Source organism: Sus scrofa, chromosome 11 (assembly GCF_054392235.1).
Source record: "Sus scrofa isolate SSC_HxYL_T2T_F1_AM1 chromosome 11, Sscrofa_HxYL_maternal_Yorkshire_Landrace_v2.0, whole genome shotgun sequence".
In the NCBI taxonomy this organism is placed as follows: domain Eukaryota; kingdom Metazoa; phylum Chordata; class Mammalia; order Artiodactyla; family Suidae; genus Sus; species Sus scrofa.
In genome coordinates, this window is record NC_139393.1 from 46,467,253 (window position 1) to 46,494,790 (window position 27,538).

General features: G+C 36.9%; 1 protein-coding gene across 14 annotated transcripts in view; it reads right to left on the reverse strand.

The window, feature by feature from the left end:
* PCDH9 (protocadherin 9) overlaps positions 1–16,012 on the reverse strand; it is a 941,384-nt gene extending 925,372 nt beyond the window's left edge. For all 14 annotated transcript variants that reach the window (XR_014819605.1, XM_021065365.2, XM_001925503.7 and 11 more), the window contains exons 1-2: positions 15,452–16,012; positions 11,080–14,252 (exon numbers count right to left, since the gene is read on the reverse strand). Coding sequence is in view for 13 of the 14 variants with exons in the window: in XM_021065365.2 (XP_020921024.1) it covers positions 11,080–14,115 (3,036 nt within the window). In the remaining variant the exon portion in view is untranslated. The remainder of the gene's footprint in view (positions 1–11,079; positions 14,253–15,451) is intronic.
* Positions 16,013–27,538: the final 11,526 nt, after the last annotated feature.

Consider the following 27,538-nt stretch of genomic DNA (forward strand, 5'->3'; position numbering starts at 1 on the left):
TTTTAAAAAGAATCAAAATGCAGAGTCTAAGAATGTCTATACTTATTCACATATAGGATGAGATTAGGTTAGTGGGTCTTCGTGGGCCTCCAGAAATATGAGGCATGCATTTCTTAGATTAGGAGCATGGGGACTCCTCAGCCACACACACACATACACACAAATAAAATAAATTAGAAATAAATTTTAAAAATTAAAAAAAATTCTTAACATGTGGGTTGGCTGGGGGCAGTGGCTTCAAGGCCTGGTGGCTGGGGGGAGGGCCACCTCCTGTGACAGGGAAAAAAACAAAAATTCTTAACCTAATTAGAGATTTTGTCATCAAGTCCCAGCTATTGTAGAGGAAAATGAGGACAGCAGCTGAAAGTAGAAATTCAGAACTCTCTCCATATAAACTTTATTCATTTGGGTCTCTGTCATATGCTTACTACACTTCAGTGGTTTAGAATTAGTTTATTGGGAGGTAGAGTGGGAAGAAAAATTTGGGATTCAATGAATTGCCTTGCAATATATTTTTTTTAATAAGTTAGTTGCAATTCTTTCCAACAAAAATAATGTCCCTAATGAAGAAAATGTTTCAAAATTGCATCTGGCCTAAAAATAGTGTTTTACAAGTAAAAGTAGGCACATGTGGGGAAAAAAATATCAGTGTAGAGGCAGTGTTCTAGATTTGAAATAAAAGCTTTAGCCACATGACTTGGAGAAAAAATAAAAATAAAAAACAGAGTCTCTCAATATCCATATAAGTTCAATAAGAATGGTAATGTCTTCTTTCTGTAGTTGTTATAGAGATTATCAGTGGAAATATTATGCACATATAAGGCATGATCCCCAAATCAGCTGATCTCTCTCATTAGGTCAACATTTATTGAATGACTATGAAATTTATACTCTTTTAGGCATTGTTGTAAATTTAGTCTTAGAAATACAAAATAAAAGACACTGTCTTTTACTTTGAGGGACTTTCTTTATTCTCCTAATTACTATATTTTAAGATGCCATATACTGATATTTGATTAACTGAATTGCCATTTGAGACTAAAAGATCATGAGGAACCAGAGCTATGTTTTGAACAATCCTGAATATACGCCTGAGGTTGACACTGCATGGCTGGAGATTATGCTCAGCCTCGCCAATAACAGATGGTCCTGCAGGAATAGTTTAAACCCTGAGGAGCGTTGTTCCCAGTTTCATCCAGAAGTCAATAACCCTTAGCTAACGCAGAATTTAATTGTCTAAAACAGAGACTTTAGGTGTCAAAATGATTCTGCTTAATTATTACCATGTTTAAAAATCAATCAATGAATTCAGCATATTTTGGCATCACTGCTTGGCAGATTTTGCTGTCAAGACCACAAGTGAAAATGAGTTCATGTCAAACTAAAATATCCTAAAGATTAGATCTATTTCACTACAGTTTAATATAATTTTGATTCTTCAATTTTGCACCAGAGAATTTATTTTCATAAAAATTCCAACTTTTTTTTTATTTTGGAAATTTGAATGTATTAAAACATTATCAATCTATTTAGCTAAATGTAACATTATTTCTTAACTTTGAAAATAATATAAGTAAGAAAAACCCAATTTTAAAAATTTCAAAGGAAAAAATTGAGATTTGCTATTTCTAGGAAGAAAGGACACATGATAGGTATTTTACTTGACCCTTTATGGATGTTTTAGGGCAAAATATTTTTTCTGATTTTTTTTGGAGGGAAGATATACAGAAATAATTTATTGTCATTTAAAAATCTATCCAGAAATGAAGAAAGCAGATGGATATTATGTAACAAAAAGTGAATCGAGTTCACTTAGAGAATGACAAGAAATGAAGCAAAGAAAGGTTGCTAGTCCAGTTATATTCACAGCTGACAAATAGGAAAGGCTCCTATGATTCTAGGCTTCCTATGTGAAAAGCTGTTCAATGACATGAATATACAACACAGGGGAGCATCAACTCACAGCACAGAACTCACTCCATTTCGTCTCCATTTGCCACTTAAATCCTCTATAAAAACTCTCCTGCAAATCTTATGTAGCTGTGCTTTTCAAAGTCCTCTACATTCTGCCCCTATCACACTGGGGCACAGATTGGAGGCAACCACTGAATTCAAAAACACCCCAAAAATACAAAAACAGTATTTTTTTTCGCCCTCAAGAAAAGTTCTACTCTAGAACCACTATCAGCAGAAGACATTTTATTCCTGTAAAAGATACAACTTCATTTTCTATATCCTTCTGTGTTTCCATGCTTCTCCTTGAGGTTTGCTTAATGAGAAAGAAAAAAAAAAAAAAAAAAAAAAAACCTCATTAACTGAATTGCAGCTGCTATTGTCTTGCACAAAAACTCTTTTGTTTACAAAATCAATCATCTATGATGATTCTCAGCAAGGCTACTGTACCTACTGTGGTCTGCACATGGATTATACAATGCTTCCAGTAGACAAAAATACAGGATTTGTAAAATCATTTAAAAGTAGGCATGGCTATTTCCACTGATTTTATATCTAACAGGGCCAGTCAAGGACATTAAGCATTAAAGAACTGTGAGGCATTTCACTGAACACTGTCATGAAGGTAAATATACTGAAACCCACGTGTATCTGGAATGAACCGCTGTGCTACAAATGCACACTATTTACAAATGGAGCAAAGATGAATTCTAAAAATACAGTTTGAGAAGTGATTCAAGAGCAATTCCTTTGAGGATCAAAGCACTCACTTAGTAGCCAGCCCTCTTCATTATGGTAATGCTACAGTTTTATAGATACCTAGGGTTTTAATCTGATTTATGTTAAGAGGAGAGTATATCCACACAATTGAGATTTTTTTCTAGAAGAGATGAAGGCCAGATCATGGACATCAGAGGTACCACAGGTAAATATGAATGGGCCTGCATAATCTACCTGGACTAAACAGAATCATCAAAAAGCAAATCTGTCCATTCTAAGGCATGTGTTTGAGACTTCGATTCTTTCAGACACATCTAGTGTTTCTGCAGTTGGAAAAAATAGGCAAGACTAATTCCCTAGGCTATAAATCACTCTAATGTGGAGGGAACTGTGTTAGCTAGTTGTATTACAAAGCCTTTACTTCATATTTAATAAGCACCTGCAATACCAGCATTATACAAAGCTCTCTACTTTGCAAATCTTTAAAACCCCACTTAATTTCCAGCACTGATTTCCTGCAATCTGAGAGCTTATGAAGGGTTCACTGTATTCATACAGATCTATGCAAAATGTGCCAGAACTTTCCTGTCTGTGATGGCATTCATTTGGAGGTGAATCCCAAATTCCTATCACTGGCGTGCTTATTTCCAACTAAAATAAATATTCTTAGAATGAAAGCTAGAGATTAGAAGGACAAAAAAAAAAAAAAAGCAGCAAAGTAACTAGCACTGGAAGAGATATATGCAAATATCAGCTCAATGACAATTCTTCATACCATTTACAATTGAAGCTTAAAGACCCAAATACTCTGCAATCCATTAGTTTCTCAATATCCTGGAAGGGATTAGAGTATTTCTTAATCAACTGCTAACAGTCTGAAAAAGGCCAGAGCAGGGATATTAACAAAGCAGTTTAATACTAAAATGTAGAGATTGTCAGATAGAAAGACTAAGGAAGAATGTTAAAATACAAGATATCATACAAACATGGTAAAGCTGACCACATTTCTATTCTTTCCTATAGCCTACGTAATTAAACATCTATATAAATTAATGAATGGTGAAGCTATAGGAGACTTCTTTCAAGAAAAAATAAGTTCATTTCATATATTTTCTCAAGGAATTCCAGGATAATTAGTGTAAATTAACTACAAAAAAATCAGTCAAATATTAATATGCCTCAAAGATCTTGTCTGTGCATTGTATCTTCATCTCTCCCAGCCATACAGCTGGTCCATCCCAAGTCCATCATTTTAAATGTGACATGAGCTTATGGCACCATGATCAATCAAACTGTTAAAGATCGGAGGAAAATATTTTTGCAAGCCATTGAAATAATGGATAAGTATGTAAAAACAGATCCTTAATGAGTGACTTCAAGTTCTCAATGTCTTAAAATTATATATTATAACTTTATAATTATAGAAAACTCTGATTCTACCACTATCCTTTTCTATAAGCAACACACTAGGATTAAAAATACGAGTGAGGAGTTCCCGTCGTGGCGCAGTGGTTATGGAATCCCACTGGGAACCATGAGGTTGCGGGTTCGGTCCCTGCCCTTGCTCTGTGGGTTAAGGATCCGGCGTTGCCGTGAGCTGTGGTGTAGGTTGCAGACTCAGCTCAGACCCCGCGTTGCTGTGGCTCTGGCGTAGGTCGGCAGCTACAGCTCAGATTAGACCCTTAGCCTGGGAACTTCCATATGCCGCAGGAGCAGACCAAAGAAATAGCAAAAAGACCAAAAAACAAACAAACAAAAAAAAAAAACGAAAAAACGAGTGAGACATTACATACAGATTGTTTTCCCAGTTTATTCCTGCCATCACTCTACTGTTAAGAAATGGGTAGTTGTTTAACTTATTTACGAATTTCACAGTTTAATGAATCTTGGCTTAGAGGGGAAAAAAAAAAAGAATATAAATCAAAACCAAAATGTCAATCATGGTAATATATCTTTCTTCTTCTATGTTTCTGATGACTGACGGCCCAGTAGGTTTGGATCAAACAACGGCAAAAAGCATGTGTTCCTTTCCAAATTCAATGTAGGACAGATTTAACACCTATCTGAAATAACTGATGAAATCTTTTTTTTTTTTTTTTTTTTTTTTTGTCTTTTCTAGGGCCGATCCTGCGGCATATGGAGGTTCCCAGGCTAGGGGTCAAATTGGAGCTGTAGCCACCGGCCTACGCCAGAGCCACAGCAACACGGATCCGAGCCACGTCTGCAACCTACACCACAGCTCACGGGAACGCCCGGGAGGCCAGGGATCGAACCCGCAACCTCATGGTTCCTAGTCGGATTCGTTAACCACTGCGCCATGACGGGAACTCCTGATGAAATCTTACACAGTGAAGCGTATTTCCTTATGTAATTAAGAGACGTATTTTTACATTTGGATTTGCTTCTGTGATGTGATGTAAATTTTTGAGAAGCTAACTATTAAAAAGGCCAAACACATTAACACTATTACTTATTGAACATGACTCCTATGTCTCTACTTAAAACTTTAGAGTAAGTCTCTTGCTGACCTGCATTCTTAAATTTTCACCAATACCTGGTCTGTGATTAGAGTCATATTTCAACAAACCTAATTTAAATTTTAGGGCCCTGGTATGCAATACAGTATGAAGAATACATTAAACATAAAATCAGCTGTCAAGAAAGCCAAAACTTAAAAATCCACATGAAATAATTCTTAGTTTCCAACTATGTGAAATATATGACATTAGCTGGTTTGTTAATATTACCAAGAGATTACTTTATAGATTTGATAGAGAATGCCCTTCAAGAAAACAGAAGACTAAATCCAAAAAAAAGCTTCCTGCCAGGATTTTAAGTGCAAGTGGTAAACAGTCCACCAAATTCAGTTTCGTTTTTGTCTAATTTAAGTATATGCAAATGAAAAGCTCAACTCTGACAAGGTCTAACAGAAAGTACTTAAAAAGAGCAACGCAGTTGACATGGCCTGGAATCCTGTAAACACTCAGTCTCGTACTGCATGAACCAACACGAAGCGCCCTAACTCTGCCCATTTGGTCATATCTGCATTTCCTACAACCCACTAACAAAAAATATTTAGAAATCTAAATAATAAATTTAAAATAATTGTGAAAACTGAGCTGATAAGAAGATAATTTAAAGGTCTCACTTTCTTGATACTGTCAGGTAAAATAATGCAATGTGAAAAAGAATCCATAAAGATACCCTTTCTGGTATTTGGGGAGTAATTTACATTCCTCTCATATACATCAATACAAAAATGAAACTTTAAGAGCTGAAATGACTCCAAACTGGTTAGAAGGAAAGCTGATTTTAGATTTGAGTGTTTGCATTTAATCTAAATTCTATCTATTTTATTGTTTCACACATTATATTTTACTTTGTGCTATTATGAGAAAGTCAATTTTAGCTTGAAATATTTAATCAGACTATGCATATTTCCTAAGAATATGACACCTTAGTACAGTACAATATTTACAAGGTAATTTTAATGATGCCAAAGCCTGTTCTGTGACACCATGAGGATGACTCATCTGAACCTAAGGGAAAATTAATTTAGAGTCTTTCTATATATAGAATTAATTGCAACAAAATTTAGAAAATAGGATGCTAGAATATTTTAACTACTGAAATTATTTTCTCTACACTAACAAATGTCCAGAAATTAGTAGACATGTCCATGCTTAACATGCTAGTAACTTTTTATTTTTACCCTCTTTAAGTTTATTAGCAGCAAAGGACTAAGATGTGCCTTGAATTTTATACCTTAGGTGTATCAAGCTGAAAAAAAAATTCAAATATTTCCTTCATGAAACCAAAAGGTTGCCAGGCTATGTGGGTGGCCCATACTCATTCTAAATTCCTGACTCAATATCCAAGGGGTCTGGGTATCTTCTACCTCAAAACTGACTTTGGAATCATAAACTGACTTCGGGATCATAGAGCACTTAGCCAAAAAGGGAGCAGAAACCAAAGTCACAACTGATTACATTTTAAATAGAATTTGCATTTTGAGGGGCATTTTTTCCTCCCATATGCCACCCATGCTCATTCCTCACAGTATACTGCATAGTTTAGTAGTTTAAAACAGCTTAAAGTCTTTGTTGGCCTCTCATTAGTTAACATTTGCTCCTTTCACTTGCAATTTCATTTTTCTTTCTTACTGTTCTAAATAGCAATTCTCTGACTATCTTGTGCATTTTACATGACATAACAGTATCTCAGTAGGGGCTGTAGTGGGATTACTCAAAAATGAAAAGTAATCAGAAAAGTAATACAGTATCTCTAAATGGTTGGGAGTAGAAGCAATTCCCTTTATACTGTAAGAGCACAGGTAATACACTTGAGTATGGCATGCAAACACATTTTCAATGTATAATTTCTTCAATGTATACACAAGTGTATATGTGATCAAATACTCTAGATTGTGAAAAGTTAAAGTAAGCTTGTTGTAAGCTCTAAAACAGGCATTTCATTTAGAAAATTAAACATGACTATTTACCCAGAACCAAACTCTAGCGCAACTATCACAGATCGTTTAACTATTGGAAGAAGTTGTCACATGTAAATAGGTCACTTTTTTTTTTTTTTAATTCTCTAACATTTTCATTCATATCCCCACAAAAAAGCACACTGTGGCAAAGAAAATTAATTCCCCAAATTCTGAACCTGGTTGGGAAACAGCAGTAAACAGCTTACACGAAAGCCTCCAGCTGCAATAAAACTGCTGTCAATAAGTAAGCTGGGAGTTGGGCTGTGCAAAAACAGGTCCTCTGGAAATGATCATCCGAAAGGGAAAGGGGCTTGAATTTCTTGCCCCAATATGCTGTGGCAGTGGTTTACAAAGTGTGGTCCCTGGACTAGGAGCACCAGAATCACCTAGGATCATGTCAGCAAAGCAAATTTTCATGCTTGACCCCAGTGATCCCTGACCAGGACCTCTGGGAGAGGAGACTAACATCCCACGTTTTAGAAACATTCCAGGTGATTCTGAAACATTCTAAAATTTGAGAAGTTAATATTTTAAAATCATACTCATTCAGAATATATTTCCCTTGTAAAAGAAGATATACCAATGAACTTTATCATTTAAAGCCCTACTGGAATTGGTTATGTTATTCTCTCACCTCTATAACAGTGAACTTTGCTTATTTGTGAATAAAATCAAGGCATAATCTAAGCTTTTTTAAAAAAAGGATATTTTGCTCAATCTATGAGTGCTAAGGGTGCTCCCAAAAATTCATTAAATTTTTTTGTGGAAAATTCAGTTACAGATTTGTTATATTCAAGGAAAAATAAAGCTTAGTAAAATAGAGTTGGTTGAAGAATGTGGTTTATGATTGTTTTGTATGTTCTTTGCAGGGTCACATGAGGGAAAACAGCAGGGGGTAAAAAGTCAGACAAAGTAAGAATCAACACACTATGAGCAAATTCATGGTGTAAAAGTTAGTCATTATGTTTTCATTGTCCAGACAATACAAACTCATGATATTTAAATTTGGCAACCCTTTGCTCCAGAATCTTGCATTTTAGCCACACATCAACTAGCACCATAAAATGAAAAGGTGTTGCTGTTAACAGCAATCTGTGCCCACTCAACTAAAAATCTTCACAGATTATATGTTAGTTTACAAATTCCTTTGAAAGCTTTTATTGTAATAAACCTTCCTTTTTCAAAAGTGAGTAGTGTCAAGAGCACATTTTATATAAAAGCCACTAGTTGAAGTGAAGGAACTAAAAAAAGAATTTTTACTTTTTAGCTTAACTAGAACATCTTCGATAACAACCATGTAGTTCAGTGAAAAAATATTATTTAAAGGATACTATATAATGTGAGTTCTTTATTCACAGAAAATATGCCTCTTTGATACTAAAATTGTACATATTGCTATCGCCATCACCTGTGCTTACTTCCAGAAATATTTCCTTTTTCCAACATTGCAATTTTTCTTTCTCAGCATGAAAACTTCTAAAAGGTATAAATAAGCAAAGCCATTTCAATAGCTCTTTATCATAATCGTGAATTATAGCTACATTTGAACACTGAAATGCCTACAAGGAGAACTGCACAGTGACACATGGTCTCAAGGAATGTCTAAAATGTACTTTAGTTCCAGTTAGAGAATTACTCAGCATCCTATTTCAAAGATTACATCATACAAACACATTTTCTTATGACTGACTAAACTTCAACAAAAGATCTTTCCCATACCTTGCTGAAATGCACTTAACATTTATGTCACTGTACTATACACAGAAACATTTGTGTCACTGTACTATATACAGATTCAGCTTTGAAGAAGTCAGAAAAAGTGGGTCTGTACATCAATGCTCACATAAAACCCATCACGCTTGATATGAAAAGATGATATAGGAGTAATATTAGCATGTTTCTTTGGAAAACAAATTTCAGATTTTGTATGAAAAGTTTTAAATCATATTAGTTTTTTTCAAGATACTATGCAAATCATAAAATATCATCAGTATTTTGTGAGTGACCTTCACATTAAAAGTAAGGAATAAAGAAAGCCATTTTTTCTTTTCATTAAAATAGCAAGTTCATATTTAAATCCACTCAGTTTCATAAATTACTTTAGTTGCCAACTTTTACAAGCCTCTACTAAGCTCAGAAATTTTTTAAGTTTTAAAACATCAAACCTCTTTTAAAAAGTTGATGAACCTAACATGAAGAGAACTCATTTCAACTTCCACGCATATCTAATAAGTTTATATTCTCCTCTGGAACTTCTACACTGACTTATTTTAATTCCTTCATTCTGTATATTCAAGCTCTGAGTACATATACTTCCAAAATGCTCTAGATATTTAATCTTTTAAGAAATGGAGATTTTAGTTGTAAAACCAGAGGCACTATACTTAATGTTAATCGCAGCTAGCGATTCATTGTCAAAATTATTTTAATAAAGATCTTACTACCAAGAAACTTTAAAGTCACTGCAGAGCAACAAATACTAGATAGTGAGCGAAAAAGAGTTTCAGTAGGACATTCTGACCCACTCCACCTGCACAAGGACTGACCCATTCCATCCCCACAAGGAAAAGAAAAAAGAAAAACTCTTGAGTTTTCAAACACTAATCCAGTCAATACTATTCTGCAAATTTATTTTGCTTACTCGATTTTCTGAAATCTACCTGTCCCTTATTTTTAGCAAATTCAGATGGGCCATCACCATAGGTGGACTGAAAACCAACAGAGACAGAAGTAGAATTTTGGAATCCTAGAAAGTTGGTGTGTGAGAGCTAATCAGAAAAGAGCAAGCAAATGAACTTAAATGCTGGTTGCTCCAGAGCAACTATCATTAAATAAAAGGTATCTTTGGCTATAGTACCAGTTTGATCCGTCCCTCCCCCTTTCCTTGCTACTGCGGGATTGGCACCTGGCCAGCACAAGCGACATGATACCCTAGTGCCATCTACAGGCTATTATTGACACTCAACTTTCATGGCAACAGACAAGCACCAGTGAAATAAATTAGACAGCGCTGCATTTAAATCTTTATTAACAAGGAATTATTAGACCTAAGAAAAACTAATTCTGGATTTGGTTGAAATATGAGTTTCTCAGCCTCTTAATCCCTCTTCATATGGCATATTTCACAATTTAAAATGAGTTATGACGGATAACTTATGAATTACTAAGATGAGGGAATATTTACAATGGATTCATTCTTTTATGTTTAAATCAGTTATATCAGGGAGAAAGCACTCCTTCCTTTTTCTTTTTTTTTTTGAAAGAGTACTTTGGTTACTGTAGACAATATGCAAACTTTTGTCTTTAATCTCCAATTTACTATATGACAATAAAATCATCTGAAATCAAAGAGAAGACTTCTATGGCTTGTTGCAATCTATCAACAATCATGTGCTTCACAGCTGATGTACATTTAATATCCTACTATCTTGTTTAGAGACTAAAAAAAATTAACCCCTTTAGTAACCACAACTCCAACATAATTATAGTCAGACCTTCAAACATCAGTCATTTAAAACTTGAGATTTGAAGGTGACTTTTGAGATCAAAAGATAATATGAAAATCTTGAAACAGTCAATTTGGAAACCCCAGGAGCAGAATTTGGCATATCAGGACAGGTTTTCTTCCTCAGCAAACATTATCTTGGGACATTTTGGAATAATTTCTTCTTTTCATCTTTTGCCATTTGAAGGAAACTGGGAGGTTAAATAATTCTCAGAACTCAGAAATTTCAAAGCTGTTCTAAAAATTCTTGCCTGAGCCCCAGAGGAATAAAAAAGGGGTCAAGTTTTTTTTTTCCCTCTTTATAACTAAGCTAAAGTTAGACCAAAACAATAGACACACTGGCACGTTAATACTGGTTGACTGGGCACTTGTATGCAGTACTTATAGACCAGTAAAAGTGCTCGTTTACCTGTCTGGTGTGTAAGGGGCCCTTTGTCTTGAAGCCTCCTTGGGAACTGCACTCTGAGGCACTGAAGTGATCTGAACTAGTGGAAGAGCGTTTGGAAAGGGTGTCACAACCCCCGACAAAGGTGTTGTCCAAAGGGAGCTCCTGAATCACGTGATGCTTTTTCACCGAAACCGGCGTGTCAGGTTTAAGATGGAAAGCGGGCTGCGGAGAAGCGGATTTGTAGTGCTTGGCTAGATCAGGACTGTTGGGCTTGAAGGTGGTTGGAGGTGCGGGGCCCCAGTCAAATCTTCCTATGCTCTGCTCTTCCAGCTCAGCTGGTAGGCTTATTGTCCCATTGATAGGTTCGTGAACGGCATCATCGGGTTTGGACTCTTCTATGGTAACAAAGTTCAAAAGAGAACTCTTGGGAGACTTTCTTTTCTTCCTTTTCTTTTTCTTGTTTTGTTTGTTTTCCTGGTTGGGGGACATCCATTCGGCACCTTGCTTGCTCCTTTGAGCTGCTTTGAATCTTGATGCATGGCGACAGCGGACCAGAACAGTGACGAAGATCACGACAATGACCACCATGGCGCCGGCAACGATGGCGATCATGATGGTGAGATAGTCCTCGTTTTGATAGGGCTGGCTGCTATCCCCTATGTTCCTGTCCAAGGGGGTCTCCATAGTCCTGCGAATCAAGTCATAGATATAGGAGGCATTGCCAGCAGTGTCATTAACATAAAGAAAAACAAGCACGAGTGTGTGCAGAGACTTAGGGTATCCCAGGTCACTTATGTTGACCACCAGCCGGTGCAAACCCACATCGGTAGGTGCTGGTTTTTCTTCCAGAGTAATGTTACCTGTTACCGGATCTATTCGAAACAAGCCTTTGTTGTTCCCACTCACAATGGTATACTTGAGTTCAGCATTCATTCCAGTGTCAATATCCACTGCAAAAACTTCTGCTACCACGGAGCCAGGAATGGCTGAAAGAGGCACCAACTTAAAAGAAGTATTAGAAGGTGGAGAAATGACAACGGGGCTGTTGTCATTGACATCCATGACGTTGATAGTTACTTTTGCCGTAGAGGAACGGGGTGGTTGTCCCCCGTCAGTGGCTTTGACATCGAAAGTGTAAGAACTCTGCTGCTCCCTATCAAATGAGACATTTGACTTTATGACTCCAGAATAGGGATCCAAAACAAAATTATCATTGTCATTCAGAATGGAAAGAGTCACAGCTTTATTCTCCCCAGCATCTGCATCTGTCACTGTGATTACCCCCACAGTACTATACTTTGGCAGATTCTCAGACACGAAAAATTGAAAATGATTATGAGTAAACTTGGGGCTATTGTCATTCTCATCCAGAACAGTAACTATCACAGCCGCCTGGCTTTGAAGGGGAGGGGTCCCATTGTCCCTGGCAGTTACTGTAAAGATGAATCGTTCTTGTTCTTCTCTGTCAAAGACTCTGGAGGCTGTCAAAACTCCTGTCTTTCGGTCTAGATCAAAGAAGGAGGCATTCGGTCCAAGCTGATAAACAATATCTGCATTTTTCCCACTGTCTTCATCTGTGGCACTAATAGTTGTTAAGTATAACCCACGTCGGTTGTTTTCAGAAACTGACAGCTCAATTACAGGCTGGTTGAAAATTGGTGGGTTGTCATTTTCGTCCTCAAGCTTAACCCTTACCAGAGCAGTCTGATTTAAACTGGGCTTCCCAGAATCAGAGGCAACAATTTTAAAGCTGAATTCTTTGGTGCCCTCATAGTCCAACAAAGAAGAGGTCTCTAGCAAATATTGGTTGTCGTATACTGCCTTCAAATGAAATGGAACCTCTCTTTCAATAAAACAGATCACTTTGCCATTCACATCTGTGTCCTTATCTGAAACTGTAATTAGGGCAATCTTTGTATTGACAGGATCTTTCTCAGATAAATACACCGTGCCATTGATGGGACTTATAATGTACCTGAGGTCTATGTTCGGAGGGTTATCATTTACATCGGTGACATTGATGGTAACCGTTGCTCGAGCGGGAGTGGAGCTGCCATCGCTAGCCAGCACTGTCACTTTGTGAATGGCTGTCTCCTCTCGATCTAAGGACCTCTGAACTGTAATCAGCCCAGTAGTATTATTTAAAGCAAAGAGTCTTTTGGTTGCAGGGGCGACCTGGGCACCAAAAATGTACCGGATTTCAGCATTGCTGCCTATATCTGCATCAGTGGCATGGAGCTGAATTACAGAGGTGCCCACGGGAGCATTCTCTGGAATATGCACCTCCACTTGACCCTCTTTAAACACTGGCCTGTTGTCATTTACATCACTTACTGTGACCTGCAGTATGGCTGTGCTGGATTTCTGTGGAGTGCCCCCATCCTCTACTTTGATTTTCATCACATAGGTATCTTTCTGTTCTCTGTCCAAGTTTTGCTGAACAATCAATTGCGGCCACTTCTCTCCTTCCGGAGTTTCCACGATATCCAGTCCAAAAACACTCTGCCCATTTAACAATTCATAATGCTGTACACCATTGAAGCCTGTGTCAGGATCTGTTGCTGATGGAATTGGAAAGCGGCTGTTGATCAAAGTGTTTTCTGGGATGGAAATATTGATGACAGGAGATGGAAACATGGGGGCATTATCATTGGTATCCTTGACAATTATTTTTATTTTGATCAGCCTGAAAAAATCATTGGGGAGGATCACCACCTCAAGTTCAAAGAAACACTCATTCTCTTCAGCATAAGAGGCTCCAGCACAGAGTTTTTCTCTGTCTATTCTATTGGAGGTTGTGAAAATTTCCCCAGTGCTACTGGATACTTTCACCAAAGGGGCATCCCCAGCTTTAGAAACCAGTCTGTAGACAAGGCTGGCGCTGGTCCCTGTGGCAGCATTGATGTGAGAAATGTTCAGATCCTTTGGTATGTTTCCTATGGGCACATTTTCAGGCAATTCCTCTCTAATAGTGTAAATAAGTTCTTGAGCTATTGCGGAATCCAGTCTTAAACAGGCAATCAGAGCAGCCAACAGGTAAAAATCCCTCAGGTCCATGATAATGTGTATTTATTTTCTTTTCCTGGATTTTAGGGTTTAAAGGTTTCCACTGAGGAATGATGCACGAATTGCAAGAGGAAGTATGCATGGACTGGAGAATGCATTACATCTCATCGCTTATTTGGAGACAGCCACTGTCAACACAATCGTATAGACAAAATTATTCTTCAGTAAACAAAAGCACACAGTCATGAAATATCACAACATAATTTCCACTGCATATTAGTAAACATGGCAGTTTGCTCTTTCACTGTTTGCAAGTTAACTCTGTGCATAAAAACACTAAATATCCCCTGATTGTTGCATTTGCCCAGAGAAAATGAAATTATCCACTTTTGAATTAAGGACAGCTGCTATTTTTACCTCAATCCACACTAGTTTCAGGACACTGTTTAATTCAAAACATTCATTCTTGCTTTTATTTCCCCTCCCCCGTCTTACCCGCCTCCTGGCTTCTAACCTACCTCCCTTAGTTTTTTTAGGAGCAAGTGAAAAACACTAAGTATTTAGCTACGGTTCCTGCTAATTGCTTTGTCACATGTTAAATGTGATGTGTTTTTGTCTCTGCCACACTGAGTCATCTTTTTCTTCTGAAAAGACTCTTTTTCTTTCCTCCCAGTTCTTCAACTGCCTTCTAATACAATTTTACTGAGAAACAAGCATCCGGACATGCTGCTGCAGCATCAGAAGCAATAGTCGCCGGCCACTACATAACCTCAAATCACAATACCAAGACCTCCAATTTCTTACCCAAACCTTGCTTTCATTTCTCCATGTTGCCAAATTAGCCCCATTAGAATTAATAAACGCATTAAAACTTTTAGAATATATATAATAATATAGGATTATTTATCCTAGAGGTGGAAGAGAGTGCCAAGATACAAGTGAAACGCAGCTAACATTTCCATGTAATAGCACAATATTTTCTACTGAGCATAAAAGAGGGAAAAAATTGCAGTTTCTTAACCCCCGATCTCTGGTTATAGTATTAGTAACATCTGCCACACGTAAATACTGCAACTCAGTAATGCAGGTAAAAAGCCTTCTGTTTAGATGCCCCCCAACTGCAATTTACATGGGTGCAAGGTTCCAAGCAGCTACCTACTTGAGTAGAACTGGTCAGTTCCCAGGCTCTAATCTTATCTGCATTAGGCTGCACGGTAGCTGATGCCCGCGATTAGTTCCGGCAGAGTGATGCAGGTAGGGATGCAGATACAGCCTAGTAGGTGAGCTCTGCCCCAACCGTCTACCCAATTACAAACATCTATCGTCTACACCGAGGACATATCTAAACACAAAATGTACAATTGTGCATGCGAAACTTTACACTTACGTTAGTTGCCTCAACCTTTCCCCTTTCCCGGTATGCTGCAGTTAGGAATGATCTGTTCCAACACATAGAAAGCCATGCATCTGGTAGCACCAGTTTGGGGAGAAATCAGAAGCAGCAAAACGTTTCCTCTTTGTAAAATGTGTTGCTTCGGGCTGGCAAATTAGCAACTCCAGAGAACAAATTCACAGATTTGTCGTTAGTCATTCTCTCCACATTTCGTCTCTATTACCCACGGGGTCTGAGCTCTTCTGGTATTTAACACACACACAACATCCAGTTGCACTTCTTCAGCTCAGGGATATTTTCCACAGCATCAAGCATACCATTTCCCTCCGATGTCAATACTGCTCAAGTCTCTTAACTTCTTGTAGGAAACGTCAGAGTTGGGGTGATGGTGATTCTCTGGATGATCTCCGGGTGACAGTTGCCTGAAAAATTCCTAATTGGTTATCTCTCTCGGGCTTCAGAGACTCTAGGGTGCTCCTTCCTGTCTGGCATGCTCTCCCTCTCTCCCTTCTCCTCTGCCCCTCTCTCCTTCTCCCTCTCCTCTCTCCTCTCTCTGAACTGAATTTCTTGATATAACTCTCAATAAGCCCAGAGGGAGGGCGTGACGAACTGAGCCCCGCCCCTGCCCCCTGATTGGCCCGTATCTTGCGGTGCGGGCGGCCAGAGCCGGGCGCGGAACAAGGCGCTGACTGTCTTCCAGCCTCCCCTCCCCATCGCCCCTTTGGCAGTCACGAAAACCCGGAGTCACGATCCCAGCCCCGGGAGAGCTGGATTCCAGGAGGCGCACTGAGCATGCCCAGCATGGGCCGGTCGGGGAAGGAAGCGGCGGCGCTCCCCAGACCCGCGAGGACAGGGCTGTCACGGGCGCATAAGGGCTGGCGGCTGCTCGGAGTGGCTCCGTGTAGCGAGCAGCCGAGCCCCGGCAGTCGCTCGACCAGAGGCAGCGCGGGAAGCCGGCAGGGCGTGCGGGGCGCAGACCCTGGAGCCTCGGGCACCGCGGAGGGCGGATGGGGGATGTCGAGGCGGCCCGGTTGCCGACGCACATCCCGCACTTCTCTTTGCTAAATCGAGGGACCAAAATGCAGAGATCGGAGAGAGACCACCCGGGGTCCGAGGAGCGAAACACTCTGTCGCCCCTCGGAGGGAAGCAGGGGCCAGCAGATCCCCGGAGCGCGTTAAATGGACTACACGCCCGGTGCTGCAACTAGAGGCTTTTGCTGGCGGGGACTCTGGCCGGAAAGGCAGAGAGGGCGGATAGGAAAGGTCGGGACAGAGGATATTTGAATCTCCTTCAAGACCGGAGAGAAAATTACTTTGAGCACTCCCTACTTGCTGGGTGACGGAAGCTGCCGGAAGAAAGGGAAAATGACAGCTTCTGGGATCCCCGTAGTCAGCCCTAGGCCTGTCCGCTGTGCGGAGAGAAGTCTCCTACCCGGGAGTGTGACAGGCCGCGGCGGCTGATCAAGGCTGACCTTGCACTTCTGCTCCCGCAGCGCCCAGAAACCTACGAAACAGAGCTCGCCCGGACGCGTGGCTGCGGCAAAAGCCGCTTCAGCTCACCTATCTGCAAACTTTACTTGGGAGAGGCTGGGAGGAGTCCCGTCCAGCTGCTCCCCAAGCTGAGGAACATATTTCCTTTCCCCTTAACACTGTCTGAGGATTCCAACTTTACCTGTAGTACTTGGCTTTCCTGTGCAGTTCATTTCTGTGACTCCTCTTCCGTCGAGTATCCTCATACGTTTCTCATTTTCATTCAAGAGCCGGATAGAATAACTCTCGAAAGGATTAGTTTATACCATAAATATTGGCCCTGAAAGCACTTATCTATATTTGACTGATCTTTTAAAATCAGTAAATCACGAAGGTTTGTGCAATGGGTTGTACCTACGACGCCAGATACTTGAGTAAAATTTGAGGCATTAATAATAACAGTTCACTTGGAACAACAACAAAAAATTATTTTTTAGCATGACCTATAAAGGTCTGAGAAGGTCTTAATGCATGATTGAATAACTTATTCTAACTTACAGGGAGGATAAAGGGCATTTATTTTAAACCTCCGTGTTCCCCATTCTATACTGGCCTGAAGATGCCATAAAGGCTCTTCATATAGTTATGCACTGGGATGGAGTTTCAGGAACACCTCTTGTTTTTGAATACAGTGGCTTTCCTTTTTAAATATGAACACTTATTTTTAGATATTTAAAAGTAAAAAGAAAAAAATCACTACGGAAACCTACTAAATTTAGATATTCTATAAATAATCCCTTAATTTAACCAACACATTTGACATTGCAATTTCCCCACTCTGAGACTATAAGCTCTTTTTTTTTTTATAAGTGCAGTGCCTATAAACCCACTGTAAAATACATTAATCCCTTATGTGTGAAATATAAAACAGGTTTCTAGCAAGCCATAGGTTGACACTGTTTTGAAATAGCTAAACAACTCCTATGATAGTATTTTGTACGATTAGAATATATACAGTTTTAAAAAGGACTGCTTAAGTATCTAAAAGTCAATACAAAAATATTAACTTCTACAATAATGTGAGTGAATTCAAGGAAGATATTTTTATCTTACCACAGTGAATGTTCATTTTGCCATTCACAAAATGTACCATTTAAGCGAGTGCATTGTTCCAATTGTCACCTATTTTGTGCTCTGAACTAGTTTAAAATAATAAATGAACCATCCTTCTGATACATTACAATAAACATATCAGCACAGTCACTTTCCAGTTCATTTTGTAAGCATCACAGTTATATTACACTCTTATTCTAATCATACTGTAGTCATTTCAAAGTCATGTTGTAGTGGCAGCACATAGCTTAGCAATAATTGTTTAACATTATTCCTAAGTAGAATTGTTTCTGTTTGCGAAGGGGTAGATTTTCTTGGTAGTCAGAACCCATTATTACCCTAAGCTCATAAATGAAATCTTAGTATGAACAATGGTGGAGGTTATGGAAGAAAAAATATATCATCACATGATAAGACATGTCTATAAGGCTTCAATTAACAGACATCACAGGTCAAAGCCTCAAAATGAAGTAGATATAGCTTCTTTTCAAAGGAGATTGAGTATAATACAGAAATAGAACTACTGACTTCAGTGCATTGCATTGTGTAAGTTTTTTTGGCATATCTAAATTACTGGGATTCTTTAATTGTAATAGTTTTAGCCCTTAAAGCTAACATGGTTGAAGCTTATTGTTTGCCCTATTATATTCCAACTGCTAAACTGCAGAATGAGAACTATTATTAGACAGCTTATTAATATTCCTGGCAGAAAATTAAATATAAAGGGTCATTTTCCTAACCCTCTGCAATCATAACTTGAGGCTTCTGCCCAAACCACCATATCTACAAGTGCCTATCGAGAGTTGCTCACAATCCACTTATCCTGCTTTTTATTTTTTGAAAAAATGTATATCTGCATAATTATGAATTAGGGGAATGATATTTTTCATTTATTTTAGTGTTTCTAGGGAACATTTATTTTTTGATGCATTTAATCACTTTTCTCTTTCATGAATTTAATAAAAGGTTAGACTTTCAATTATATGACTTCCAATATACATCTTCCAGTATATATGTTAGATTTCAAATTAGATTTCTTCAACTAACCCTAATACATCTTTGTCAGTGCATGTTTTCTACAGCAAGAAATTATCATGTGCTCACCTGCGTTGTCCCTAATTAGTACTTTAAGAATTATACCGTCGAGGCTGTAGTAAAATTACCTTAGCGTTCTCTGCCGGGTGGTTATATAGGTCAGAAGATACTTGTGAATCTAAATCACTTTCTGCAAGCAAAGTGAAGACTAAAGTGCAATTAGAGACTGATACAGAAAGAGAGATTGAGTTAAATTATTTTATATTCAAAAAAATGTAATGTTTGTTTATATATTTTTAAGGAATAATTTCCATGTAATGGCATTTAATAAATTATAACACAGTTCAGTTTGTTAATTGGATTTTTATCTATGATTTTCTAGTTACCACTCAGCATTTTAAAATTACATTTCACACAGAGATCACAAAGGCTTTTTAAAGTTACATTTTATATAAATGGCATAGTCTGTGGTATTTGGAATGATCAAACGACCTCCTCAAGGATTTCAAGACTAAAATTTTCAACTCTAATGTACTAGTTCTATATTCCAATCAAAGTTAAAAATAAAATAAAATAAAATTCTTTTGTGCCTTATACTTCAAAAGTTCCTTTAATCCAGACATCTTATTGTGTCTAACCGACATTAATCAATCAATCACAGGGGCTGTAATGTCACAGCAGGTTTTATTGTCCCCATTTCACAGAAGAGCCTAGACTATTGTATTGTATGGTGGTGGGGGGAAGTGTGTGGAAAAATACCAAGGGTTGCTTGTATTATTACTGTTCAGAAGATGACAATGCAGAATTTTAACACCACCAAAAGAAAATTAACACCTTTTAAGCCTGTGCAAACTGGCAGAGTGTAGTAAGTTCCTCAGAATCATTCTTTTGCTGCACTATTAATTCTTTTCTTTGAATACCTTTCTCTTTTTTTCCCGTTCTTTTAAATAAAACCTAGACTAAGTTATTCAAATGAAAAAGGAAAGCAGGTGACAAGAAGCTTCATTCTGTTTGAATGACTAAACTAAATTTATCCCAATTTGCTATGTTTTTTTGACTGACAATGATTGTAGCTGTCAGGTTTGTAGCACTAACAGTTACTACAATATAAACTGACATTTTCCAGTACCACTATTTTATCATGATTGCTATATAAATAAAAAAAATATTGAATTCTCAGATTTCCTTATTGGTTGTTTAAGACTTCATATAGACATCGCTCTGATATCAAATATTTTCCCTATCACAGGTGGGGCTCAAGTAATCACTTAGGAAACATGAAAAAAGTGGTTTCAAGATAGTAAAGAGACAATAAATATATGTTTAACTTTAAAAAATTTGATCATTTTAAAATCATGTAATTTCTAGTGAAATACAACATACAAAACTTTCTATTTCTTGTGTCTGTATATTTATATTTGTAGGTAAGAATCGTTAGATTAGAATATCAAGTAAGATCAATTCATATTTATATAAATGATAAATGTCCAAATACAGCATGTACATTATTTGGAAGAACCTCTATTTACACTTCAAAATAGAGATAGAAAAATGTTGAGATAAGAACATGTTTCAAGCACAAAAGCATTTGTCCAATTATTTTTCATAGATATTAGAACTTTTTCAAGTTCAAATAAATATCATATAATTTTTAAAATCCTCTTTCAATAGTACTACTTCTTATCATAAGAATAAATTCTTAAGAATAAGTTTGTGGAGTTCCTGTCGTGGTGCAGTGGTTAATGAATCCGACTAGGAACCATGAGGTTGAGGGTTTGGTCCCTGCTCTTGCTCAGTGGGTTAACGATCCGGTGTTGTGTGAGCTGTGGTGTAGGTTGCAGACTCAGCTCAGATCCCGTGTTGCTGTGGCTCTGGCGTAGGTCAGTGGCTGCAGCTCTGACTCGACCCCTAGCCTGGGAACCTCCATGTGCAGTGGGAGCAGCCCAAAGAAATAGCAAAAAGACAAAAAAAAAAAAAAAAAAAAAAAAAAAAAAAAAAAAAAAAAAAAAAGAATGAGTTTGTATACTTGAAATAATATCACTCTAGTCACTTTCATTCCTTGTCCCCCTCCACCCAATTTCTTCATGCATATATTTCTCTTATGTCTATTTTTTTCTGTCCTTTTTTAAAAGACAAAAACTCACACAATATTCTTCTAGGAGCCCAATTTGTTACATAATGTACACATAAATAGGCTTACTAACATAGGGAAGGATGGATAAGCCTCGTTTTTCTCCTTTGGTCTCCTCTTAGGAACCAAATTCAACTCCCAGTCCTCCTCTTATTGAATTAGGGTGAGTCAGGGAGACTGCATATTCCACTGACTCCTGCAGCCTCCATATCACTGATAACGCCAGAGTAATGGAGACAGGGATTGTTCAGCCTTTACCAGATACTGATAGGCTTTGTTCGGAATTTAAGGAAGTGCCACGCTGCTTACAAAAATTGTGTGTGTGAATACATATAATTCTTTAAAATAATTTTTTCACAAATGAGAATGAAAATCTTATTCTGCAGTACACACTGCACAATCATTTCAAAGATCCTGACAGGCACATCATCTTTTCAATCCTATGCTTATGAACTGACCATGCTTCAGCCTCAAACAGATTGGAGAAATTTTCAGAAAGCATTAAAAGAGCCTCAAAGAAACTTCTTGGCTGTATGGAATGGGGTCATCATAAAAGACAGTAATTTTAAAAAATAGCACGATACACAAAATATTATATGTGGAGTTTATAAGAAAGCCTAATTAGGAAAAATTTCCTCGGAAAAATATAACTTGTAAAATATGAGGAAAAAAGTGATAAATACCCCTTACAATTTCAAAATAATTATAAATATTTATACAATGTGTTGATTTTGGAGAGTGAATCACATCCATGTCTGTGTGCAATATCATTATATCTAAGGCCTCATAGAAAATGGTTTGGTTTGTGGAAGTAATGTCTACACCAATAGGAATGCCTTTAGCAGTTATTTTGAAAGAGTAATGAAATGAATGAGTAATTATTTTCCAGTAATATTTGTCCCTTCCTATGAATCAGGACTGATTTTTTTGCTATCTTACAACATATAAGTAGATCTTAAAGAGCAGGTAATCCTTTAGGTAAAGACTACAATTAGTAAGAAAAAGTGGAAAAATGAGGATTCCATGAAATGATGTATAAAGCACATAAAGGAAACATTAAACGTCATAAATCTATTCATTAGTTCATTCAAAAATCTAATTAAAAAACATACTCTGTAAAAAACATTCCTTAAAAAGCAACTATATTTTAAAAAACTCCTATATGCTTAGCACAGAAATATTCAAATAGCTGTATTTCAATATAATTCAGCTGAGGGCTCTTACCTGTTTGTTTGCAGTGAGGTGCACTATCCTGTAAGTCCTTTCTACTTGGCTAATTCTCATAACACTATCTCCCCTTCATATTTTAGATTTTAAAAGTTTTGCTTGTTACGTTAATTACTAGTTTGGCGGGAGGGTTGGTTGGTTGCTTGTTTTATGACCACACTCTGCCATATGGAAATTTCTGGGCCAGGGATTGAATCCAAGTTGCAGCTGTAACCTGTGCCGCAGCTGCCTGGAAGCCTGGATCCTTCACCTCACCATGCAGGGCTACGGATCCAACCTGCGCCTCCGCAGTGACCCCAGCTGCTGCTGCAGTTGAATTTTTAATCCACTGCGCCACAGCGGGAGCTCTATTAATCACTAGTTTTAAAGCTCAATTGCAAGTTATTGATAATAAATGTAAATACACTAGCAATATAATGTTTAATCTTCATATTGTTCCAGAATGTTTACTAAGTTTATTATCTTAAGCTGAGTATTATACTAAAGTTGATTTCTATTCATGAGTTAAATAACAATTAATTAACCTGCTCTGTGTTACTTAAACATTAATGTGTGAGAGATCTTTCTACATTAAAAGGCAGGTTTTGATATACTGGATATTGGGTGGATACTGGGGTCCTGCATTCCTCTCATGTTCCTGGGGTTTCCTGATGCTGTTGATCTGTGGACCACGTTTTAAGTTAGCAAGGACCTAAAAGGCATCTTAGATGCAAAGTGCCATGGCTCTCAGTAAAACAAAACAAAAAGAGCATTGGACAAAGGCCTATATCTACCACTGTACCATGCAGGGATTAATTCTATTACCAAACATACTTTGCACACAAGTACGGCTCGGAGGCTCAAGAAATGTGCCCATCAGTCATGTATTAATTTGATTTAATTGTTTTTGTCCCCCTCAGAGATTAGATATCTGGAACTAAATTTTAGTTTTATTTTATCTCACTGGGTGTGAAGAAGTCTGTTTGGAGTGTGGCCCACTTTGAGGGAAGGGAGGCTGCATGAAGCAGACTAGGAGGGCTTACCAGGCCACTGATGAGGTCAGAAGTTGTCACCAAGAGGTGATAGGATACTTATGTGGACTCCTAAGCTCACAAAGCATTCCTACTTTTTTGGAGATGTTTCTCTTGGAATTCCATCCATGTGAAAAGCCAAGCAGCTTTGGTCACACAATGTGGACTCCTTCTGCACTGCCGGAAGCTGGCATTCCATTCTGCCAACACTTGATTACGTTTATGAAAATACTAATTTTGAGATGGACCAATGAACCTCCTTGTCAAGAACCTAGATTTACAACTGAGATACTCCAAGATCAATCTAATCATTCTCTGAAAAAGAAGCGATATTGAGTCAGGAGTAATTAGAAACGGTAGTTTTCATTACATGGAGGGGAAAACAAAGAGAAGGCTGGGTCAGGGTTAGGATGGAGAATAAGAAAAATGAAGATGATGCACAGGAGGAATCAGAGATGGGGAACATTTTATGGTAGTTAATCATTTGGTTCTGGTTCATTGTCAGTGTCCAGTTATAACCTTGCCACTGCATCTTAAGAGCTACACTACTAACTTAAATAATAGCTATTCTTTGCAACCAAGAGTCCCAACTCAAGTAAGAACTAACCACAGCAACTTTGGAGTTTTGCTTGACTCTGTTCCCAATTAATATATCCCTTTGAAGGACTGAACTATGAGCTATCACAGCATGATTTACATGTCATAATTGTGACGGAGAATAAGAAGACTGAGAAAAAAGATCAAATGTTTGTCTTAGTGGCTTTCACCTTGAGGTGATTTTACCCCTTAGGAGACATGTGGAAATATCTGGGGACCCTTTGATTGTTACAACCAGAGCATAGGTGGGGGTATGACTATTATTACTGGCCTGTAGGGAAGAGGCCCAAGGATGACTCCACATGTCTGCAATGCACATAAAAACCCCTCCCCCAACTTGCACCAACATACACACACACACACACACACACACACACACACACATTCACACACTACAAATAATTATCTGGACAAAACTAGGAGTAGTGACAAAGTTCAGGAACACTGCTTTTAGATGTGTAATATTAGTATTTTTATATATTATGATTAATTTCAGCAAGTTTGTATCCAATTACATTTCTACATAGACAAATCAAAAGTGAAAATATTACTGGAGTTCATTAGGAAATACTAGGAAATCAGAAAAAATATGTGACAAATTATGTCTCTGAAATACTAAATGAAATTGGAAAGAAATCTCTCCTCCAACCATTAGCAACAAATTTTCTATCATTATAGATGACACAGCAAATCTATAGACCAACTACTGGGGCTAACTTGGCCATTTCTTTCCATCTTTATTTTCAGAAAAATGTAAGATTTTTAGATGTGTATATGAGGTATTTTTATTTGTTTTATAGTAGTGTGTACTATATCCAGTATGAAAGTTAATTTTATAATTTGAAATTATTTCTACCATTTCATAATTTAAAGAGACATATCCCATCCACAAATTCTCTGACAAATATGATTTCCCTAGATTCTATTATACATCTGTGACTTATTTGGGTTTTTCATAAAGTCAAAAAATTATAACTACAATTACTTCAAATAGAAGATGAAAACTTCCCTTGATTATAAGGCTGTAGGTTTCAACAAAGCATAGAGAAATTTGTTCAAACCTAAGATTATATAGAAGCCTGAAAAAATGTAATTCATCTGGTTAGTTGCTAAGATTTCTTTTATCCTGGTTACAGTAGTCTCAATAACTTGCTGTAATTCCTCCAAAGGATAGCAATCACATTTACATTTATTCTAAAGTTTTGGGGCAACTTAACTGTTTCTGGAAATTTGCAAATTAAATTGCAATAATAACCTAATAACTGAGCAAAAACTTGCTGAATTAGGTTAAATATTCATTTGGAGAAAACAAAAATGCTAAAGAAATACTGAATACTAGAAAAAATGAATTTTTAACTCTATACTCTGACTCATTTGTGAATTGTGAAAATACTTTCTAATTGTGGTAAATACTGCCATCTAGAGGACTTTCTTTGCAATGCATATTAAAACAACTAGAAGTGTCAAATGTATGGATTTAGGAAATAATTTTTATGTTATAAATTTCATAAACCTGATAAGTTACCTTCTACCTTTCATAAAATTACTTTAATATAAACATTAAATCATTAAACCATTTTTATATCATTGCAAGTATCAATACTAATATAATGTCAAAGGTATTATTTGAATGAAATAATTTTTATTAACCATTATATTTTTAAATTGTTTATTCACATTTGCCATTTAGTAATTTACTTTTTGTTATTTAATATGTTATTTATGACTTCAAAATTGTAATCATATTCTTGCAAAAAATATGTTAGAATCTATAGCTAGGAAAACTAGCAATACAATTACAGGAAATATTAATATATAAAGTATACACCTTACAGCAAATGTTTCTTTCAGAAAGGTGACAAAATTGCCTATGTTATTTCTGATATTTCTTCCTTTCTTTCTTGTCTTGTGTTAGTTTTGAATGTGAGCATTTTTCAGTCCTGTTTCATTAACACAATGTGCTGATTTCGAGGTCTGCTTTTTGAGGAGTTACTCATTAATCAATGGTGGCTGAAACTCTGCAGGGTACTCAAGGCCTAAAATGGTATAAAAAAAGATATACCCTTCTGGGTATCGCCTATTTAAATGGAAGTAATAGTGCCTTAACATTTATGAGATTTCCATTGTCAAATATTGGTGAAAAAAAAAGAGAAACATCTGTTTTAATGTTAAGTGGCTATAAACTATATGCATGTCATTAAAAATCATACAAACGGTGTTTACTGAGATTTAACTTTTATATGCTCCTTGAATTCCAGAGGGGTTACTAATGAACTTTGTGAAACAATCTACTTTGTATCCCTTGTCACTGTTGTTACGTGTATTGTATTTGCAATTTTTTTTGAGATGAGGAGGATTCTACTCCAGCATCCTTTTTATGTTAGATCTGCCCTTAAACTGTCTAGGTTATTAATTCTGTTATTAGGAAGACAAAGCAGAGCATAATTTTTTAATTGAGTCAAACAAGACAGACATATAGCATTAAGTATATAGTGGAACTGAACCCATGCCACAGCAGCAACCCGAGCGGCTACAGCGACAATGCTAAATCCTTACCCTGCCACAAAGGAAACTGTGTTCTGCAAAGTTGCTCTAAAGCTGTCTAGATGCCTAGCTGAATGGGAATCTATGACAAGTGAGTACAAAAGTAATTTTTCTTTTCATAATTTGATGTTTTAATTATAATGAATATTCATGGTCGTGTCCAATACAATTTTAGTCAATTATTGTTTTACGTTTATGTGAAGAAAACTTACAGGGTTAATGACAGTGATGGAATACCGACTAGTATAACCATCACCATTTCGCATCTGGTGTTTCAATTGTAAATGAAATACTGTGTGAATGAGAATTGGTGGGAAAGGAAAGAATTGAAGCAATATCAATGTACATAAGAATAATTATTTTCCACTGGAGAGTTCTGATATTTTTATATTATTTGATATTACACAGTACATATTACATTTTTTAATCAAGGTAAGAAATATATATGGAAGAAAATAGTATAGCGTGGAGGAAGAGAAAATTTGAAAATATTGACCACTTTACTTGAAGCTTTGGACACTTTCTTTTTAATAAAAAAATGTGTAAAAAATAGTATAATCCTTTGTCTAGATAGAGCAATTTTTAGTATCTTGTCCAATTTCCTTAGGCTCTTTCTCACAACATTTGCTCAACCATCTGAAAGTAAGATACAGAGTTGTCATTGAAAAATTACTTAGAATGCATCCCAAGAATAAGGAGAGTTTTCCATAATCAAGATATAATTATCACACTTAAGAAAGTAATAATAATTCCATAACATCATCTAATATCTAGTTTATTATTCATTTTTTCTTCTCATTCTCAAACAAGAGTTTATATCCATTTATGTTCTCTCTCTTCTAAATATAATTCAATCTAATTTGTGTTCACTGTGCTTTTATTGTTACAGCTTAGCCTCTTAGTTTTGAAGAGTTCTCTCAATTTTTTTTTCCTTCATACTTTATTTTTGTTGGC